Source organism: Aedes aegypti, chromosome 2, assembly GCF_002204515.2.
Source record: "Aedes aegypti strain LVP_AGWG chromosome 2, AaegL5.0 Primary Assembly, whole genome shotgun sequence".
NCBI lineage: Eukaryota > Metazoa > Arthropoda > Insecta > Diptera > Culicidae > Aedes > Aedes aegypti.
In genome coordinates this window covers 465,830,477-465,851,697 of record NC_035108.1, presented here as the reverse complement: position 1 = coordinate 465,851,697, position 21,221 = coordinate 465,830,477, and the positions used below count along the sequence as shown (strand labels likewise).

The following is a 21,221-nucleotide window of genomic DNA, read 5'->3' as shown; positions in this document are numbered from 1 at the left end:
ATATTCTCTAATACAGCATGCAATTCATCAACACAATCAACCGGCTACTTTAGAATCCCAACACAGCACAGCTCCTAGCGCCACAATCTTGGTCAGTACCATCCTTCGCAGCACACTGAGATGTGCGAAAGAAACAACCAGATATCCTTATGCTCTCAGAGCCCACAATCGGTGAGTATCATCCTCACGACGAGATCCTTTTCTCAAATCCGCTCCCACATCTCACGAGCAGGTTCTTCGCTTCGCACCTTCCAATCCAATTTGGCGAAAATCATTCCACAGCACAGTCGTGGGAAAATTCCCGAACACGATTCTGTCTGGCGCTCTCGCGAGTACGAGAGAGATAAAAGCTCCTCGCGAGCATGGGAAAACAACGGTGGGAAAATCCGAGGCAAGGAACATAATTTTCACCCGACCCAAGGATCAGTTTGGTGCCGACAATCGTCATCGGAAGGGACGAAAGAATCGCGTGTCGCGTTTGCTCTGCCAAAGCTGTGTTGTTTCCATGAACACAATAAGGGGCTTTTTCCTGGTGGATGCCCGAAGTGTGTGAAGTGCGGTTGGTGGCAGCCAAGACAGAAAAAAAGTCCGATTCTAACCAAAAACGGTGTGTGCCATTATTGTATCTGATCAGTGTGGTGACCAGTAAACCGAGGTTTCGTTTCGGCAAAAGGAAAATCGATATTTTCTCGAGCGCTTCCCTAGTCGGAAGGTAGTGCGTTGTAGTTTTTTTTTTCATTTTACTTTGTGAACACTATCCGGCATCTATATGGCTCTCTAAAGTGGAGGTGATTAAAGGAAAATATGATTTTGTTGGCTCACTTCGCCAGCAGTTGAGAGAATGAGGTGCAATCGAGGGTCGGAGAAGAAAACTATGGGGTGGAGTGACCTTGGGTTATGATTTGTGAAAAATTGTTGCAAAAGTCAACTTCGGCAGAGGGCTGCCTAACGTGTATCTATGCTAGGAAAATGTGCTAACTTTCTACTCGCTGTGGGGATTAAGGCAATTTTCAGATGGAAATTTGTTTTAAGGATTGCTTGCGGAAAGGATAATCCTCCAAACATTTTGCGCTAAAGTGTTATTGAAGCTTGGGCCTCACCGTTTTCCCGAGAACACCAGAGGAATGCTGCAGACCCCTAATCAGATTTGTGCGGGTGAATGTGAGAGTATGAAGCAAGAAGTGACGAACGTGGCAACGTTCCTCAGTCAAAGTGCGATGTGGTCGAGTGCAAAAGCCTCTCAAAGGTTGTTAAAGGCCGAACCTACTTTGGATTAAGGCCTTAAGCTAAACGGTTCAAATGCGCACCTCAGTGACAAAGCTGAAGGAAGAAATGCTAGAAGAAGTGTAACACAACTCGCGTGACTAAGCGCAAAGAAAAGAAAAGAAATAGTTCAGCCGAAGGGTGAAAATTGGAAGAAAAAGCGGAATGAAGCACAGTAGCCATCTAAATCGCGGTCCGGCAATTCAAAGAACTCCAAACCAGGAAGGTGTCCACCGTCGAAGGTAAAAATAAAAAGAAAAATCACCAGTGTTATACAACCAGCCGGCCAACAAACACACACGCTACTACAAGACTGAAGAAAAAGAAAGCCGTTTGGACGACGACAACGCCCGGAACGGAAATGGAATTCATGCTAAGGAATATAATCATATCGCTTCTGATCTTCGTCTTCGGACTGGCAAAAGGTGAGTGAATCAAACTGTGGCACACTTTGCTACGGAGTACAACTAGCTTGCCCAACGTTCCGTGGCTGTGATTATGTAATTAGTGTGCTGTTAAGGACTTGTATCAGATAAAGAAAGTAGGTAGCAGGAGGAAAAAAAGCAAACGGTTTGGAGGCCTGAAGACTTGCAGTCTTCCATGGGGGTGGTTCAAGAATGTGATAATAAGCGATTGTTAACATGAGAATTAAGGGTGGGAATCCGATTAGCTGCCAGTCTAAGGTGGCAAATTTCCCGACGAAAGCAATCGTCGTTGCTGTCAAATGGATAAGAATAGAAAAAGCCGATAAAGGAAAACGATTAAGCGATGAGAAGCTGTTCTTTCAGCTTAGTTGCAGTTTGCTAGAAAAGTAAGAAACATAAGTATTGCGTTCTAGTGAAACAGAATTCATAAAAGCATCGCGTTGTATATTATCAATTAAACTACAATTAAATCAAGATTTGGAGAACAATTATAATTTGCTAGTAACCAATATTCAGTTAATGAGAAAATATAGTAATCAAATGTTGTTATCCCATGTAAAACATCCATGTATCAGTATTTCCAATTAAAGGGAATTTGAAGCTCAATTGGATGTCTAAATCAGTTGATTTTTTTTAATGCTGGGCAATTTGAATCACAATCAAAAATAACCTGACATTTTTATGCTGCCATTTGTTAAAATATTTCAGAGGGTTATTCAAAGAACAAAGTAAGGTACCCCGGGGCAAGTAAGAATTCGGGGTGAGTGGGGCGTTCCGTCATAGTTCACTTAGGAGAAGTTTTTCATGGGGGTATTCTTCTAGAAAGTTGGAGATACAATGGCAAGGAATGTATTGAGTACAAAAAAATATTGTTATTTCTATAACCATGTGTTTCACTAACAGTGGTCAATTCAGCGCCATTTTCAACTTGCATGTACACCTAAAATGGAACGCAGAATTCTGTAAAATAAATCGCAGAATGTAAACTGTGAAATATGATTTTACAGATTTTTCTGTGAAACATGATTTATCCAACACAACTGTCAAAAATTCACAGGACATTCAGTAAAGGCAAAAGTTTAACAAACATCTGTAAAATTTTTACAGAAAGTTCGGTGAAGATCACTAGACATCGCGACTTTCACCGAAAATCTGTAAAATCAATCGTCGGCTATATTAACAGCTATAAATTTAGCTAGAATTGATGTTCGTTCAGTGAAGAGGATGAAATAAAGTAAAATTTAATATTTGTGTTCCAGACTAGAGATGATTTTTTGGACTTCCAAAATAAGATCTGACGCTGATTGGGAATGATGTTACTATGTATAATTTGTGGTTGTTTGTTTCAATAAAATAACGATGAATCAAAATAATGTACGTTTTAATGGTGAGAATGAAGCTACAATTAGGTGATTGAAAAAAAGAATCATCACATAAAATCCTAGAGAAATTACTCTACATTTCCACAGGACAACTGAAAATATATACTGAATCGTTGGTGAAATACCAGTGCAACTGTTATAGTAAATTTGTAAAAGAGCACAGAAACGTTCGGTTAAAGCTATAGTACTACACAATAAATCCACGTAAAATCTGTGAGAAATCACCGAACTCCTCGATAGTTTTGACAAATGAACTTTTCCTAGGTTTACAGATCGGTCGATGATATAAAAATCACCTAACGGTCCACCGAAAATTCTGCTGTTGAGATTCCGGTGAAATTCCACAGAAATCTGTGATAAAATCTAAGTGTATGACAAATTGTGACACTTTTCACGTGTTGCTTAGACTCGCAAATAATAAATGTGTTATAAATCGAATTTCCATCAGTAAGCTACATTTTTAAGTATTATTACAAGCGACTAACGATAAATCGGAATTTTGTTTTCATTTCATTTTAAATTTTCGATGGTCTAACTTACACAAAAATATATTCATACCCGGGGTAAGTGGAACCTATCAAAACAAAAACCAGAATCAAAACTTTTCCTGTTGTTTTAAACATTTTCCAAGAGTTATTGCATAAAATGGATAAAAAATTGAAATCATTTTTCTTTTTTCTTTTTTCTTTTCTATTTTTAGAATACAAGTTCAAAATTGAACAAAAACAGAGATGAAATTTGAAATGAATCATGGGAACGATTACTTTTCTATTTTAATTGAACTTTATTTTGTATATCTACCTAATTTAGCATTTATAGAAAACAATTCCACCCCATTAAGTGGTTTTCTGCCATGCACATAAATAAAAACATAACATATTTATAATTTCGACAATAATTGAAAGATTATGTGCTACACTAAAAATTTGTGTGATTTGTGCTAACGTAAGAACAACACGACATTCACGATACGCGACGCGAGACAAGACATAACACTTATAGTTCTTACAAACGTCAAGAAAGTTTAAAAAATTACCTTTCTGTCGACCGGTTTCGGGCACGATGTAGCCCATCTACGGGACAATGTCCGACTGACTGCTTCTCGTACGTTGTTCGTACGCGTCCGAAGAGAAATGTTACTGGATCTTCGTATCTATCAAATTGAACAGACACGACGATATGGGAGGATCGTCTTCATTCATCAGGGGTCCTTCGTCGTTGCTGATGAACATAGACTCCCATGCGTTCAAGTGCGAAGTTTTTCTTACGTTTTTTATAAGCTTCGCACTTTCCCAATCTATTGCATGATTGGAAGTTATCGCATGGGCTGCTACACTCGATTCACTAATTTTATTCGCCGATACTGCATTTTTGTGCTCCTTTAATCTAATTTTAATTTTTCGGCGGGTTTGGCCTATGTAGACAGCTGGGCAATCCTTACAAGGGATCCGGTAAATTCCAGATTGCTCGTCCGGTGGAACCTTGTCTTTAAGGTTGCACAGTAGGTCACGTAGGGTCTTGTCGCTCTTGTGTACCACTTGTAGGCCTTGTCGATGTCGAAATTGCGCAATTATCGACTGTTAGAGGATGCATTAATTTTGCCTAAGAGGCAGAGATTACCATTACCGTTACCATGGACAGAGGTTTGTGACGACCTCTGTCCATGGTAACGGACAGGAGTTAGGGAACCCTCATTTAACGGTTCAAAATTGTACTACCTAAGTTTCGCAAACTGATTTATACTGCTTCTCTCGGGCTATTTGATGCGGAATGAAGAAACTGGTGAAGTTCTGCCAAACCGCATCAAGTGCCATTGTTTCCTAAATTGAGTTTTTTACACCAGAGGACTCAAAAAGTTAGAACCTTTCTACCATAAACAAATCAAGTAACTTGAATAATCCTTAGATCACGAATTTTCATCGGTAGGATATGCAAAACTGTAATTTTGTTCTGCCAGAGTGAACCATAAACCAACGTACGTCATCAGAAGGAATGCATATTTCTGATACAAAGCATTTTTTTTTAAGGTTCTTCTATATCGTTACAATTTATCCGTTCCAACCAACTCATAGAAACAGAGGCCAGTAAAATTTGAGAGCAATTGACTAATTAAAATTAAATATGTTGTATTAATATTAAATATTGATCTATTTCCATGACACGCAATTAATACTTATATTTGCTTATTATATAATATGTTGATAAATCCACACAGGAGTCCTAATGGAATGACTAATTAATTTAATCTGCTACAGTGTGAACAACTGAGGTAGGCTAGTTTCTCAGAAAATAACGTTATAGCCATAAAACTCCGTCAGACAGAATGCACATGGCTTGTTCCAACTTTATCACCCTTCATTCAAGAAGCAAAGATGACCTAGATTACCACTCAGAAGGTACGAGTACTTATTTTTCTGTTAATCTATCCGATGATAATGGAAATCGAACAACTTTTTGATTCCGTATTTTTTTTAATATTGCAAAGTCCGTGCTTGGTTGTATTAGTACGAAATCAAAATAAACATTGAGGGGAAGGCGCGTGACGTCCTACGGTTTCAATGAAATTCTGTGAGTGTGTAAATAAGGCTCTATATCGTAAAACAAGCTAAGATTAAACCGGAAAAAAACTACAGCTTATACCTAGATGTAAAAGTCGTAAGTAGATTCCAGGAATAATGTTTCTGACAATAAACTCGCCGATAAAAACACTGATTGATTTGATTGATTTGACTTTATTAACGAGATTTTTAGCCCTGGGCTAGTTCATCTCGGGACCAACGGCTTTACTTCCCTTCCGAAGGAAGTCGTCACTATAACTTTTTACGTCATAGGTGACTATGTCGGGGATGGGATTCGATCCCAGGTCCTCGGCGTGAGAGGCGAGTGTTCTAACCACTACACCAGGTCCGTTCCCATGATAAAAACACTGTTTCTACTTTTCTTAGTCATATTGAATTTCAGCACTACTTGCGTGATGCTTCGTGTATCACGGAATATATTCGTTGAATTAATTTCATTAATTCGCATTTATTGAGTACCAGTATTTATTAATAAAGCCCCGTATTTCACTGTTTCCTTCATGGTTCTATCTCGTGCATTATAGATTCCATCGTAAAATGAAATAAAAGTTAGCACTAAATTAGGTACACAAATCACCTCCAGTGCCATCTTGTCATGCTGATTTTTTTCATGTTTTGTATGAGTATCAACCTGAGAGAGAGGAGACTTCTTCTTCTTCTTCTTCTTTCTGGCATTACGTCCCCACTAGGACAGAGCCTGCTTCTCAGCTTAGTGTTCTTATGAGCACTTTCACAGTTATTAACTGAGAGCTTACTATGCCAGTGACCATTTTTGCATGTGTATATCGTGTGGCAGGTACGAAGATACTCTATGCCCTGGGAAGTCGAGAAAATTTCCAATCCGAAAAGATCCTCGACCGGTGGGACTCGAACCCACGACCCTCAGCATGGTCTTGCTGAATAGCTGCGCGTTTACCGCTACGGCTATCTGAGAGAAGAGACAGCTGGCTTAGATTGCAAGCTCCCAAAAGTCATGGGGACTTGTCACCAACTGTCTCTGGAAAACCGCACATTCGAAGGGTAGAGCGTGAAAACCCGTCATAGTTCAAGAAAACTTTATTAAATTTCTAGGTGTTTTTCAATGATTTCACATTTCGAAAAGTTGAATTACTATATATAGTTGTGTGCTGGCCAACTGCTATTGATTATTTCATATTCAAACCCTTTTTAATTGTGAACACCAAGAAGTGAATATAATTTTGACCAAAATGAGTTCATCTGACCACTGTGCATAACCCAACAATAAAAGAGGTCAAAGAAGGCAAGAAAACATGCAAACTGTCAGTGAGCTGTCTCCTCTCTCTCAGGTACCGTGGTGAATCAAAATACGGACGGTATTAATATCCGGACACTCTGATTTTTTTCTTCAATTGCAAGTTAAATTGAATGTTCATATATTTGGTTTTACACTTAATTTACACTGTTATCAACGTTGATCATTTTCTTTTCATTGGAAATCTAGTTGCCATTGCCAAATAAATAATAGAAATGAAAACAAAATTGCACCCCCAGTTAGATGTCAATTCATTGTCAGTGATAGTTAAATTTTAAAATCGGTGACGAACGCATCACAACATTTGGTCAACGAAATAGTGCTGAAATTATATACTTTAATTAATTAATCATAAAGGGAAGTGCAACGATTATTAAGGGATTTGACTACCAAGCGGTCTTAAAATATGGTGTGTATTAACATTTAAAGTAGTGAACAGAGCTGCCCGGGATCGCAGGCAAGTGGTTTTAAATCTGGACAACATTTTAAATCCACATTTTTTACTTCTCGAACAAGTAAAAAATGTGTATTTCAATAAAATGAATACAATACCAATACAACATTATTGTAAGAAGTGTTATTAGTGAATATAAAGCATTTTGTTTGCCTACAAATAATTTGTTCGCATAATCAATGAGCCTGTTCAAAATCGCAGCGCCAAATCAGATATTTTTTGCCTCAAGTGAGGTAATCAAAACCAAAAGTTGTTTATTCCTCATACAATTATGTAAGTTGAAGCTTAATTTTTTTATATATGTGGCATTTATCGATCGAAGTTATGCTTTCACAAACGTTTCACGATTTTTTCGCATTGAAATGTAGCTGCCCGGATTTGGATTCAAATGTGTCCGGATTGCCTATGATGTCCGGGTTTAAAGACAAGACTTATCTCATTGTACAAGCAATTTACACGCTCTAATTGTTATGATTTGCCCTTGCCTAAGCGTCCGGGTATTGATTCATCACGGTAACAACACACGACCAACCTTGGCAACGAAAGGGTTGCTAGCAACGAAACCCCAGAGACATTTGATAACAAACTGTATGACGTTACACATAGTCACAATGCAATGGGTTGCTGAGTTAAACCACAAGCAGTGCACTAATACATACACACAGTTATGTATGATACAGAATCATCCCCTCACCTCTTTTACATCACACTGCTCAATAACAAAAAATCCCTTCCAATCATTGTAAGGTACCGTGTGGTAAGTGGATACAGAAAAATCGATAATTAACTTCATTGTTATGCACAGCTAACATGAACAATATAATTCGAACTTTTTTCTGTGGATAACAAATAAGAAACTTATATTTCAATTTTCTGATGACTATGTATCGAGTATTAGGGACTTGAAAATTTTCGCCAAATGACCCTCTTGCACCACCTTGGTGGGACACCAGCAGATCATAAAAATTGAATGTATCTCGGATTTTTTTTCCGCTACAGTTCAGTATTTGAGTTATAAATTTTTATAATCGGAAAGTTTTGAAATATTCCATCGGTGAATTTTTTTTTTTTTTCACTGTAAAGCTATATTTTCACGTTTTCTCACGCATTTAAGCTCATAAAAAATGTATAGAAGAAAAATCACCGATACACGCTATGCCTGAACTAGACGATTACAGATATCGAATGTACATCGGATTTTTTCTTGCTAGAGATCATTATTTGGTCCATATTTTCATATTCAGAAGGTTTTAAAATATTCTATCGGTGAAATTTTTTTCAAACGTTTTGTATGGCCGGTAATGCGTCGAACACCTGATTTTCATGGGATTTAGTATGAAAAATGGCTAAAAAGTGGACAAAATCAGAATTTCACCGATGGAACATTTTAAAACTTTCCGTTTATGAAAATATAACCCAAATACTAAACTCTAGCGAGAAAAAATCCGATGTACATTCAATTTTTATAATCGTCTGGTTCAGACATAGCGTGCGATCTAATATTTTAAAACCTTCCGATTATGAAAATATAGGCCAAATACTGATCTCTAGCGGGATAAAATCCGAGGTACATTCGATCTTTATAATCTGCTGGTTTATACAAAGCACGTGGGGTAAGTGGATCTCCAATAAAAAAATCTATTCTAAAAACAAATGTGATGCAATTATGTATAGTAAGAATGATATTGCTCTAATTCTTATTATAAGTACTATGCTACATATATTGATAGTTTCAAAATCTTAATTTTATCCAATTTTCATGAACAATATTTATGCGTTAGTTCACAACAAAAATCGAATTGCAGCTAGAATATTTTGGAGAAAATTCATCCATTTTATACACATAATTTCTACAGAAGTATTGTAGGATTATCCTTAACGATGTTTTTGAGAGGCACTAGTTGCTTAAAAATATGTATTACGAAGGTGAATATCGTTTGACAACCTGGAATTTTTCTATTCTTTTTGTCTAGAACAATTGGTAAGGTCAAAAAACGTACGATAATATGCTTTCTATTGGAGAATAAATATATTACGCTCTTTTGCAATTTAGTTTAGCTCAACCACCACGGATTTTGTTAGAATTTTGCAAAATATATTTTTTTATATTTTGTATAGCAAAGAGACCGCAGAAACAATTTCGGTGGAATGATTAAAATTTGCTCTTGTCTGTTTGAAAAATTTAAGCTATGAATTAAAAATAGTAAGGAAAATAACATTTTAGAATATTAATACTTATTCAAATTTAAGTTAGTATTTCGCCAATATTAAGTAGTAATGCTCGATCCACTTACCCTATCCCATTCAAAAGTACGGGAAAGTGTACCATGTCCATATATCTGTGTTTATTTATAAAAATAACATTTTTTCATTGTGATTCATTCAAATAGAATTGGTGAGCATACCATGTGTTGAAAAAACTAATATTATTCAATTTTGAGCAGAGATACAATGGATTTTTGATTGACAGAAAACAATTTTGAAATTAATTGATTTCCACAGTGTACTATTTTGCTTGTGTTAGTGCACGTTTAGTACCACTTTTACAGTAGTATTAGTGTGAATGTAAGAATCTATCCTAAAACGAAGCAATGGTGCGAAAAATGTCAAATTATTCAAGTGATCCACTTATCCCACTGTACCTTACATAAACATTTGTGACATGGATTCCAACATGCATGGTTAAAAACACATCCAACCATGCCGAACCAAGAACCATATTTTTCGATTTATGTTCAGCCAGAGTGAACTGACTGCTTTATATTTTAAAATAGATCCCAATCACATCGATAATTCATAATTATTCACTTGTATATTTAATCTCGGGTTACTTATTGTACACTGTTTATTTCATGTGAACGATAAAAAATAAAATTAATCGACCACGATCATCTGGTACATGATAAGACTTTAAAGTAAAATATCTCGGAATAAAGTTTTTGACACTATCTTTATTAACGAGATTTTTAGCTCTGGGCTAGTTCATCTCGGGACCAACGGCTTTACTTCCCTTCTGAAGGAAGTCGTTCTGAATTTTTAGTGACTATCTCGGGGATGGGATAAGAAATCATGGTTTTCTGAATATGAATGGTATAAAAAACATACATTGGCATTATTTTTTCAGGCCCTAGTCAACCGGAAACAAACATTATAAATCTTTGAAATCGTTAACCATTAACTTTTTTCAATTTATTGCCTTAAACAACATGTAAGCTATGTTGTTTTAGGCAATAAATTACAAAAAATGCCCAAACATCGAAAAAACCATCCCAACCTGATGACAGTTAAATCGTGCATGACACATGTACCGTCGAATGAATGAATTCAACAGGTGAGCATTGCTTTTTCTTTCCGAATGATGATTGTTTTGATCGTATTTCACTGACTATAGACCAATGCACGAGCTCACTATTTGACGTTTGAGTGGTGCCGTGTTATTTATGTGGCCATGGTAACCATTGAATTTGGCTCCGCTCAAACGTCAAATTAGTGAACTCGTGCATTGGTTTATTCTGAACGATCAATCATTAACATCGACTGAGAAATAGCAGTGCTAACGTGTTCATTTTTTTTCATTCTTTGAAGCTCATGGTGGTGTTCTTGGCTCACCCACAGCGGATCTACGAATGTGCATCCTAATTATCTATTTTGCACAATTTATTTTCATAAGATAAACGATATCTTTAAGGGGACACGGGAGACCGTGTTATTTTCCCTATCTTTCGTCTCACTCTAACAATAATCATCAAAACTTTGTGGAAGCAAATCTCGAGTTTTAGTGAACCGATGAAGCTGAAAATTTATCGGGTTGTGCACTACATATATAGAATCATAGTGATACTTTTTCTCATCGATATGTGGAGTGGTTCTTGGGATTTGCTTCTTGAAATGGATAGGGTGATTATGATGACGTCCCGTGCGGCCTTAAACGGGATTGAGTTTAAGAAATGCATAGTCATCAAGTTCTGGAAATGTAAAATCCGAAAGGTTCATACAGGTAGGGTTTTCAGGGAGAACACTCCCCAAAAATAGTGATTTTTAAGAACCTCGAAGCACAAACCTCAACCAAACTATGTTAAAACTTGCTTCAATCATAAAATGGTGTTCGACAAAAGATGGTAGAATTGAATAAACTACTATGTAGAGTACTTGTTTTTAATTATGAATCGTGGTTTACGGCTAACCAGCCGAGTGGAAGTTTAACAACTACCAAAAAACTTCCACTCGGCTGGTTGGCCGTAAACCACGATTCATAATTAAAAAACAAGTAACTACCAAAAAGCTAAACATTACATATAATTTGCAATTGGATTAGATGGACAAATTGATGTGAAGATTTGCGAAAAAGTTACACGTCTTCTCAGTGAGAATCGAACTCACGAATCCTTGATCTCTAGTTGGGGCGCGTTACCACTACGCCATGAGAGGACTCATGAACGCAGAAGTTAAAAATGGGCTGCAAAACGGTGAGTCGACAACTAGGAAGGAGCGTTCAACACAGCTCTGGTCCTCACAAGTTCCTACCTCACGCTTCCACGGGTCAAACGATGACAAAGACCGCCAGCTAAGGATTGCGTACTTAGCTGGTAGTGCAGCCTGGGCACTGTTGTCCTTCTGACATCAGCTAGATTGAGGAGGTACGTCTCGAGCGTCTGTTCACCAGGAGGTGCGGCTCAAACAGCGTCTGTTCTTGTATCCAGCGGCTGAGTAAGAAATGCTGAATCGCGCACAGCTAAATCCAAGGTGGTAGCCCCATCAGCGCGATCGTCCTAGTGTTAGTTGGGACGTTAAACAGAGCTGGCACGATGGCGCTCCGGCGAGACAGGAGTGTTGGCGTAGGCCCAATAAGCCACCCGTAAAAAACCTTATTGCGAATAACATAGGAGATAATACGACCCGGAACAATCGGCAAAGACCCACGAGACGAAATAAGGATTACGATTGGAAACTTGGAACATGGAACTGCAAGTCACTTGGTTTCGCAGATTGCGACAGGATAATCTATGACGAACTACATCCCCGTAACTTCGATATCGTAGCGCTGCAGGAACTTTGTTGGACTGGACAGAAGGTGTGGAAAAGCGGGCATCGAGCGGCTACCTTCTACCAAAGCTGTGGCACCACAAATGAGCTAGGAACTGGCTTCATAGTGTTGGGCAAGATGCGACAACGCGTTATCGGGTGGCAGCCGATCAACGCAAGGATGTGCAAGATGAGGATAAAAGGCCGTTTCTTCAACTACAGCATCATCAACGTACACTGCCCACATGAAGGGAGACCCGACGACGAGAAGGAGACGTTTTACGCGCAGCTGGAGTAGATTTATGACGGATGCTCTCCGCGTGACGTGAAACTTGTTGTTGGCGACATGAACGCACAGGTAGGACGAGAGGAGATGTACAGACCGGTGATCGGGCGGAACAGTCTGCAAGCCGTATCTAACGACAACGGCCGACGATGCGTCAACTTTGCAGCCTCTTGTGGTATGGTAGTCCGAAGCACCTTCTTCCCCCGCAAAGATATCCATAAGACTACCTGGAGATCACCCGATAACCTAACCGAGAACCAAATCGACCACGTTCTAATCGACGGAAAATGCTTCTCTGACATTACCAATGTTCGCACATACCGCAGTGCGAATATAGATTCGGATCACTATCTAGTTGCTGTATGTATGCGCTCAAAACTTTCGACGGTGAACAACTCGCGTCGAAGCCAAACGCCGCGGCTTAACATCGAGCGGCTACGGGACTCAGAAGTAGCCCAAGAATACGCGCAGCAGTTGGAAGTGGCCCTACCAACGGAAGAGCAGCTTGGCGCCGCCACTCTTGAAGATGGCTGGAGGCACATAAGATCCGCCATAGGTAGTACCGCAACAGCAGCACTAGGTCCAGCGGCCCCGAATCAGAGAAACGACTGGTACGACGGCGAATGCGAGCAGTTGAAGAATGAGAAGAATGCAGCATGGGCGAGAATGCTGCAACACCGCACGAGAGCGAACGAGGCACGGTATAAACAGGCGCGGAACAGACAAAACTCGATCTTTCGAAGAAAAAAGCGGCATCAAGAAGAACGAGATCGCGAAGCGATGGAAGAGCTGTTCCGCGCTAAAGACACACGGAAGTTCTACGAGAAGCTTAACCGTTCGCGCAAAGGCTTTGTGCCACAAGCTGACATGTGCAGAGACTGTGACGGAAATCTTCTCACGAACGAACGTGAGGTGGTCGAAAGGTGGCGGCAGCACTACGACGAGCACTTTAATGGTGATGTGACCAGTAGCGAAGGTGGCACGGAAATAATTTTGGGAGCACGCGCGGACGATGAAAGAATTCCGCCTCCAGATCTCCAAGAGGTAGAAACGGAGATTAGACGGTTGAAAAACAACAAAGCCGCTGGAGTGGACCAACTTCCGAGCGAGTTGCTGATGCACTGGCAAGAGCGCTGCACTGGGTTATTTCCAAGATTTGGGAGGAGGAAGTATTGCCGGAGGAGTGGATGGAAGGTGTCGTGTGTCCCATCTACAAAAAGGGCGACAAGTTGGATTGCGCCAATTATCGTGCGATCACAATTTTGAGCGCCGCCTACAAGGTACTCTCCCAAATTCTATGCCGCCGTCTATCACCAATTGCTAGAGAATTCGTTGGATAATATCAGGCAGGATTTATGGGCGAACGAGCAACAACGGACCAGATATTCGCCATCCGCCAGGTGTTGCAGAAATGCCGCGAATACAATGTACCCACACATCATTTATTCATCGATTTTAAATCGGCCTATGATACAATCGATCGAGAACATCTATGGCAGATTATGCACGAATACGGTTTCCCGGACAAACTGATAAGATTGATCAAGGCGACGATGGAGCGAGTGATGTGCGTAGTCCAAGTCTCAGGGACACTCTCGAGTCCCTTCGAATCTCGCAGAGGGTTACGGCAAGGTGATGGCCTTTCGTGTTTACTGTTCAACATTGCTTTAGAGGGTGTGATAAGAAGAGCGGGAATAGACACGAGTGGCACGATTTTCAGAAAGTCCGTTCAGTTACTTGGTTTCGCCGACGACATTGATATTGTTGCACGCAACTTTGAGACGATGGCGGACACGTACATCCGACTAAGGGCTGAAGCTAGGCGAATCGGACTGAACATCAATGTGTCAAAGACGAAGTACATGATAGCGAGGGGCTCAAGAGCAGTGCTGGGAATGGTAATAGTAGTAGGCTTGACTTTTCGCGAAAATCACGTGGCTCTCCCAGTACAGTAGTTCAAAAACTTGAATCTCATCAAGTAGCCTCTGTTGGGTGCACGAATTTTCTGAATCATGAGTGTCATTGAAGGCTCTAAATGCGGGAAATGCAGCGGGAAATAGAACATTTTTCTACAGTAATTTCGGGTTGCCCTTAGCAACGGGTGTTTTGCAATTTTCAAGGCATTTGCCTACAGCAGCGATGGGCGTGAGTTTCACTGGCTTCGCTGACTGTGATTGGCTTTGTTTGGCTACTGTAGAGTGAGTTTCAGATTTTTTCCCAACCCTGCTCAAGAGAAGACACGGCAGGCCCCCACCTCGAGTTCATATTGACGGTGATGAAATCGAGGTTGTCGAAGAATTCGTGTACTTGGGCTCACTGGTGACCGCCGACAACGACACCAGCAGAGAAATCCAGAGACGCATCGTTGCTGGAAATCGTGCCTACTTTGGACTCCGTAGAACGCTCCGATCGAGCAAAGTTCGCCATCGCACGAAGTTGACCATCTACAAGACGCTGATTAGACCGGTACTCCTCTATGGGCACGAAACATGGACCCTACGTGCAGAGGATCAACGCGCCCTTGGTGTTTTCGAACGGAAGGTGTTGCGGACCATCTACGGCGGAGTGCAGATGGAAGACGGAACGTGGAGAAGGCGGATGAACCATGAATTGCACCAGCTGCTGGGAGAACCAACCATTGTCCACCTCGCAAAAATTGGGAGGCTGCGGTGGGCCGGGCATGTCACCAGAATGTCGGATACCAACCCGGTGAAAATGGTTCTCGAAAACAATCCGACCGGTACAAGACGACGTGGTGCGCAGCGAGCAAGATGGGTCGATCAAGTTGAGGACGATCTGCGGACCCTTCGCAGAATACGTGGCTGGCGACGGGCAGCCATGGACCGAGTCGAATGGAGACGTCTCCTACGTACAGCAGAGGCCACCCAGGCCTTAGACTGACTGGTAAGGTAAGGTATGTAATGTTTAGCTTTTCGGTACTATGTAGAGGTATTTCCGATAAGGTGTGTTGTTCTGTTGAGTAGTTATGAATTTTCAAAGCTTGAAAATAGCCCAAAAACACATACAGGGTGATTACTAATTCCTGTCAGTAAAGTAAGTGGTCGTAGATAAAAGATGTATGTATGAATTTTAATTTCCGGTGTACATCCTGTTTTGCACATCTGTAAAGTTTGTTTTGACAAAGTAAAGATTAAATCTTTTTTCATTTACCTTAGTTTTTAGTCATATGTGTTGTTTTAGAGGCATTGCACCTGGCACGCACGTTTTCCACAGATATGTATTTTTGACTAAACTTCGCTGAAAAAATTGCCTGATTGAAACAGCATGTTACCACAATCTTTAAGACTTACTAGGGAATAGAATGAGACTGATTATGGAAAATTTTAGCGAAAAAAATATGTATTTTTTGGTTAAAATATATGCTTTTGAATAACGTGCGTGTTAACTGTAATGTTTCTAAAACAATGCTTGTGGCTGGAAATTGAGGTAAAAAAATTAATTTGTTATCTATGTATAGCAAGGACAAATGTTATAGATATCCAAAACTGGATGTGCACTGGTAATTAAAATTCATTTAACCATATTTTTCTATGATCACTTATTTTACTGACAGGGTATAGTAATCACCCCGTAATTGATTGGAAGCTGTGGAGTTTAGATAATCAAAAAGGAAGGAATCACCCTCCACGTGATGCTCACACAACTTACCCAGCCAATATCGAATCGCAAGTGAGGCAGAGTGTGAATGCATCTAGTGTTCAACATTGACAATATGACAGTCCGCATCACAGATGAACGTCTAAAACCGATTGCTGTGATCAACCCTCATGCCACTTACCAACGCAGTGGATTCTGTATCCCACAGAAGCACATCTAAATCTAAGACAAGACGTGACAGGTCAAAGTACAAAAATGAAACCAATTGCCTGTCAAGCAAGATCACTTCTCATTGGTCGTTTTGGCAAAGGCCTACTTTCACATCGTTGAGTTGGATTGCAACAGGGCACTTTGTTACTAGCTCGACTGTGTTGAAACAATCAGATTATGAGCCTTGATATTTGAATTTGTTCACAAGATTTAAATAGAAATGGTAACACTGGCTTTTGTATCGACAAGGTTATCGACGGAAAAGCAACAGGGCAGTCTTAGTTGAGCTGTCACGTCCTGTCCTAGAACTAAATTTTCTCCAAAATGACTGAAATTTTGACCAGAAGTTCATTTCGACATGAAAAATCAGAATATTGGTTGACTGAGGAATTTCACGACATTAGAATAGGTCTCATATACAAGCTTGTAAAAACAGTTCCATATACCAAACAAATTGGAATCGCAGTTGTGAAAAAACTGAACGGTATCGTTTCAGATGATGCGAAGCTCCCTTATCGGATCCACAACTAGCACACACAAATGATTCAGTACGTTGAATAGTTGCCACATGATAATTGAGTAGCCAGTCGGAGTTGAGAAGCTAATTCATAAAATACTTCATTAGCAACGATAAAATAATAATGACTACACAGATAAAAATATGTTGTAAATTTAAGTTTATTTTCATGCACATATTTGGAGCATCAAAATAAACCTAAATTTCAACGACTAATCAATTATTTTTCAATCGAATTCACTCTAAATTTACACAATCATGTAATATTCAACCATTTCTAGTTGAAAATTGAATGCATATTTATTTAAATTTACATGATGCTGTAACAACACACGAATTTGATTTATTTTTACATTAGACTTCAGTTTACATGACATTGAAAATTAAATATTTTTTTCTGTGTATCTACCCATACAAGGTTTCAAGAGTAGACTAAATACAGTCCCTCGATTTCAGTACAACATGCGATAAGTAGCCTTCATTTTGAGATGACTAAGCAAGAGCTTTTCTAGCAGGTTACGCTAGCAGTACACATTGCTACAAGTGAGTCACAGCAACGGCTGTTCAACATATATAATAGTAACAATAGGATACATTGCAACATGGATAAATAGTGCTGTGTAACCGAAAAAGCGCAAAAAGTCGAGCCTTATGTAGCTTGTTGGTCGTTACATAAGAAGTTTACAAGCGACTGCTATGCAATTTGTTGGTAACGCATGAGTTTCTCTGCGACAAAACAATACAAGAGCATTGAACTAAATATTTCATTCTGACAGTTTTGAAACCAAACAACCATTTTGAATAAATTATTAACAAAAGTTATGCACATGATCTTTGAACGAGTAATTTTTCGCACATCTTATATCTAACATACAGATTTGAATTTGTGGTGAAATTTGTCATTTCACTAGCTCAAAATTACGGCGCTCGTGTAATATCGAATAATTATGATTACAATTTACACATGATACCTGGATTGCCTGGGTAATATTCCATTATAACTGCCATAACAAATGAAAATTGACATTGTTATTCAAATTGACAACTTTTCCCAATTGTATTTTATTATTTGTAATCATTGTGGTTCATAAATCAAGTGTTTTGTGTCCCGTAATTGATTTTTCTTGATTGCATATCATAATTCGCCATTTAATTTCACCTTGCTGCAGATTCACTTCCGAATGACTGTTTGAAGACAGCCAATCAAAAATGATAACAACTATTGAACAGTTGTAGAGGGGCTGCGAATTGCGGATTCAACAATTTAATTCATCACTGGATAATCGTTTATAAGATATATTACAAACTATATGAAATGCAATGACAATGTAATTTGTTTTTTTTTGCCTAAAATATTGCATTTGTGACTATCTGAACAAAAGTATTGTAATCTAGGGTAGCGTTGATCAGTTTTTGGATAAATATTAAAATTATCCTTTGGAAATGCAAATATTGCAAGTTTTATATTTTAAAATCAGACCTATCGCTGGTGACTATGTAGAGTAAGGTGGGGCAAAAGTTCGACCTGAGTGGTATAATCAAAGTTTCCAGGAAAATAATAGCAGCTGAAACAAAACAAATACCATACAGCGAACCTTCAACATATTGGCTATAACTTTGCTGAACAAACTTTTGTCAAAATATTTACCCATTTTTAGTTATTACAATTTAAAAATTAATTGTCTTATTCGAACTTTTGCCCCACCGGTGGGGCAAAAGTTCGAATCTAGTGTGGGGCAAAAGTTCGTTGGCTAAAACACAAAATATCAATACTTTTATGCCTGGCATACCTTATACCAGCCGTAAACTTTTGTTTGCCGAAAAATACACACTAAATTATCATCAAAAAATGCCCAAAACAGGGTTAATTGTAATACACCCAAAAAATAGCAGTTTTTCGCAAAACTAAGTGAAAATGTAAAATTTTTGTGACATTTTTCGCACGATCAGGCAAATTTCGCTAAATTTGAAGATAATATGTAGATTAAAGGGAATTTGAAAAATTTTCCGTGGGTTTATACATGGGTCGAACTTTTGCCCCGCAGATTCGAACTTTTGCCCCGCTATGGGCCAAAAATTGATTCCAACTATTTATGGAAAAACTAATACACGTCAAAGCATCCTTATGATAGGCCTAGAAACGCCCTTACATAAAATATTGAAAAATATTTTATCTTCATTTGGTTCCATGCATCGAAAGTTTGACCAAATATTACAATATTTACGTCGAAAAACAACAAACAGCCATAACTTTTCCAAATCTCAATCGATTTTTATTATATTTGGAGTGAAAGTCTCTTACTTGAATAGCATTCAAACCACCATGACATTTCTAAGTTTTGATTTGATTTGAGCTAGAAATCTTAAAAAGAAACTCTTGCCCCACTCGAACTTTTGCCCCACTTTACTCTACTGTATTGTGCAAGTTTAAAGCATGTTTAAAAACATGTTTGGAGCAGCAATTTATTTCATTGAGCTGATAAGAAGTAACATTAATCACCCATGTGAACAATGATCGGTAGTATTAAAAATGTTCAACCTTACCAAAATTATGAGCCCTGAAGCCAAATATAAAGGCCAAACTTTTGAAAATCGTTTATAAGAACAATTGCATTTTTCATACTGAATTGATTTGAAAATATTCATTGAAATTTTGAATCCTAATCGTTTTAGGCGATGCCAATTGTAGTAAAAACTGCATTTCCATTTCTTATATCATTTACAGAATTCATGTCAGACATAAATTTATGGTAGTGTCATCCATATTCATGGAATTTTTTTTTCAGATAGTTGAAAAATTTACACATGAATTAAACTCAAGTTTCAAAAGTTGGTTTCTTCCCTTATTTCAATAAGTTCATGAATAAATGTAAAAAAAACATCATCAATACATGGAAAATACGTCATCGATAGAATTTAAGCTGATTTTTTTTTTATTATTTCAATCATTTTGCCTCGGTTCTCTTATCTGTTAAAGCCACCTTAATGGATTTAAAACCTAACGCGGGGTGCATGATATACATGGTTTTATTTCAAAGGATCAACAGGAATGCAAAAAAGAAGGATTTTTTGCAACCCTGTTGATCCTTTAAGATAAAACCATGTTTACTTGGAATTTCCCGGATGTATCAAGATCACACAAAATATAAAATAGTTAGAGACTTGACACAAATCTCAAAATTAGAGAAACTTTCGCCATTTTCAACTAGGTCGAAGCTAAAAAAAATGTTATGTACGACTTTTTGAGATCTGCGGACCACATTGTTTGAGTTGAAGATGAATCTAAGCTAAAAATTGTGACCAGTCGCTTTGCGATGTCCACTTTTTCCGTTGATTTTCAGTCATACTTGAGGATTATAATAAATTTAAGAGGAAAACTGATGATTATAACGTTGCTAGTTAGTAGGGATATTTAAATTATTAAAAAAAAAAAAAACGAACTAAAGAAATAAGAAGACATGCAACATGCAAGAACCCATGCAAAATGCCATGCCGATGCAGTCCACATACTCGCCCACTTGCTGGAGTACCCTGAACGAAGGAACAGCTAATTTCCATGTGTCCAAGTATTAAAAAGACCAGTGGTGTTAATACATCAGAACATCTCAAGCGAAGGTGGATCGGTTGTGCGTGAGACTGAGGAACGGACTATGCGTAATTTATTGGAAACAATCCATCCGCAGAAAGTGACGATGATCAACATTCACCCCTATTGTGAACGTCTTGACCCGATCCATCAACCTCCAGAGCATTTGGTGGTAAACTGTGACCACCAAGTCCTAGGATTCGGAGGGGATCTATAGGCACCCAGACAACCAGAATGTACGTTTAACGGAATCACTTTTTGTGTTATGCGATGCTTATATGTGGAAAGTTTCACATATAAGATGGTGCGAAAAGGCCTTATACGTACAAAAGTGGAGGCGATATACGTGCATTTTTATATGATGAAAAATAACATGCTATGCGAGTGTATCGATTTTATTGCGAATTAATTTGTACTCTTATGCGACTTAATTTATGATAACAAAGTTCATTTGACAGCTGCTACGGATTGATCCGACTAACTTTGTACGAGTATACGGAACGAAGGAAAATGTACATATGAACTCAGAAAATAACGTTTTATGCGAGGAAACCCATTAATCAAACGATTTCATCCACCATGTAGTGCGAAAGTGATGCAATTTGC

The 21,221-nt window shown here is 38.6% G+C and overlaps 1 protein-coding gene across 1 annotated transcript in view; it reads left to right on the top strand.

The window, feature by feature from the left end:
* Positions 1 to 416: 416 nt before the first annotated feature.
* The window catches only part of LOC5575664, a 39,796-nt gene continuing 18,991 nt past the window's right edge, over positions 417 to 21,221 (top strand). The window contains exon 1 of the mRNA XM_021848269.1: positions 417 to 1,688. Within this exon, the coding sequence (XP_021703961.1) occupies positions 1,625 to 1,688 (64 nt within the window). The 5' untranslated portion in view covers positions 417 to 1,624. The remainder of the gene's footprint in view (positions 1,689 to 21,221) is intronic.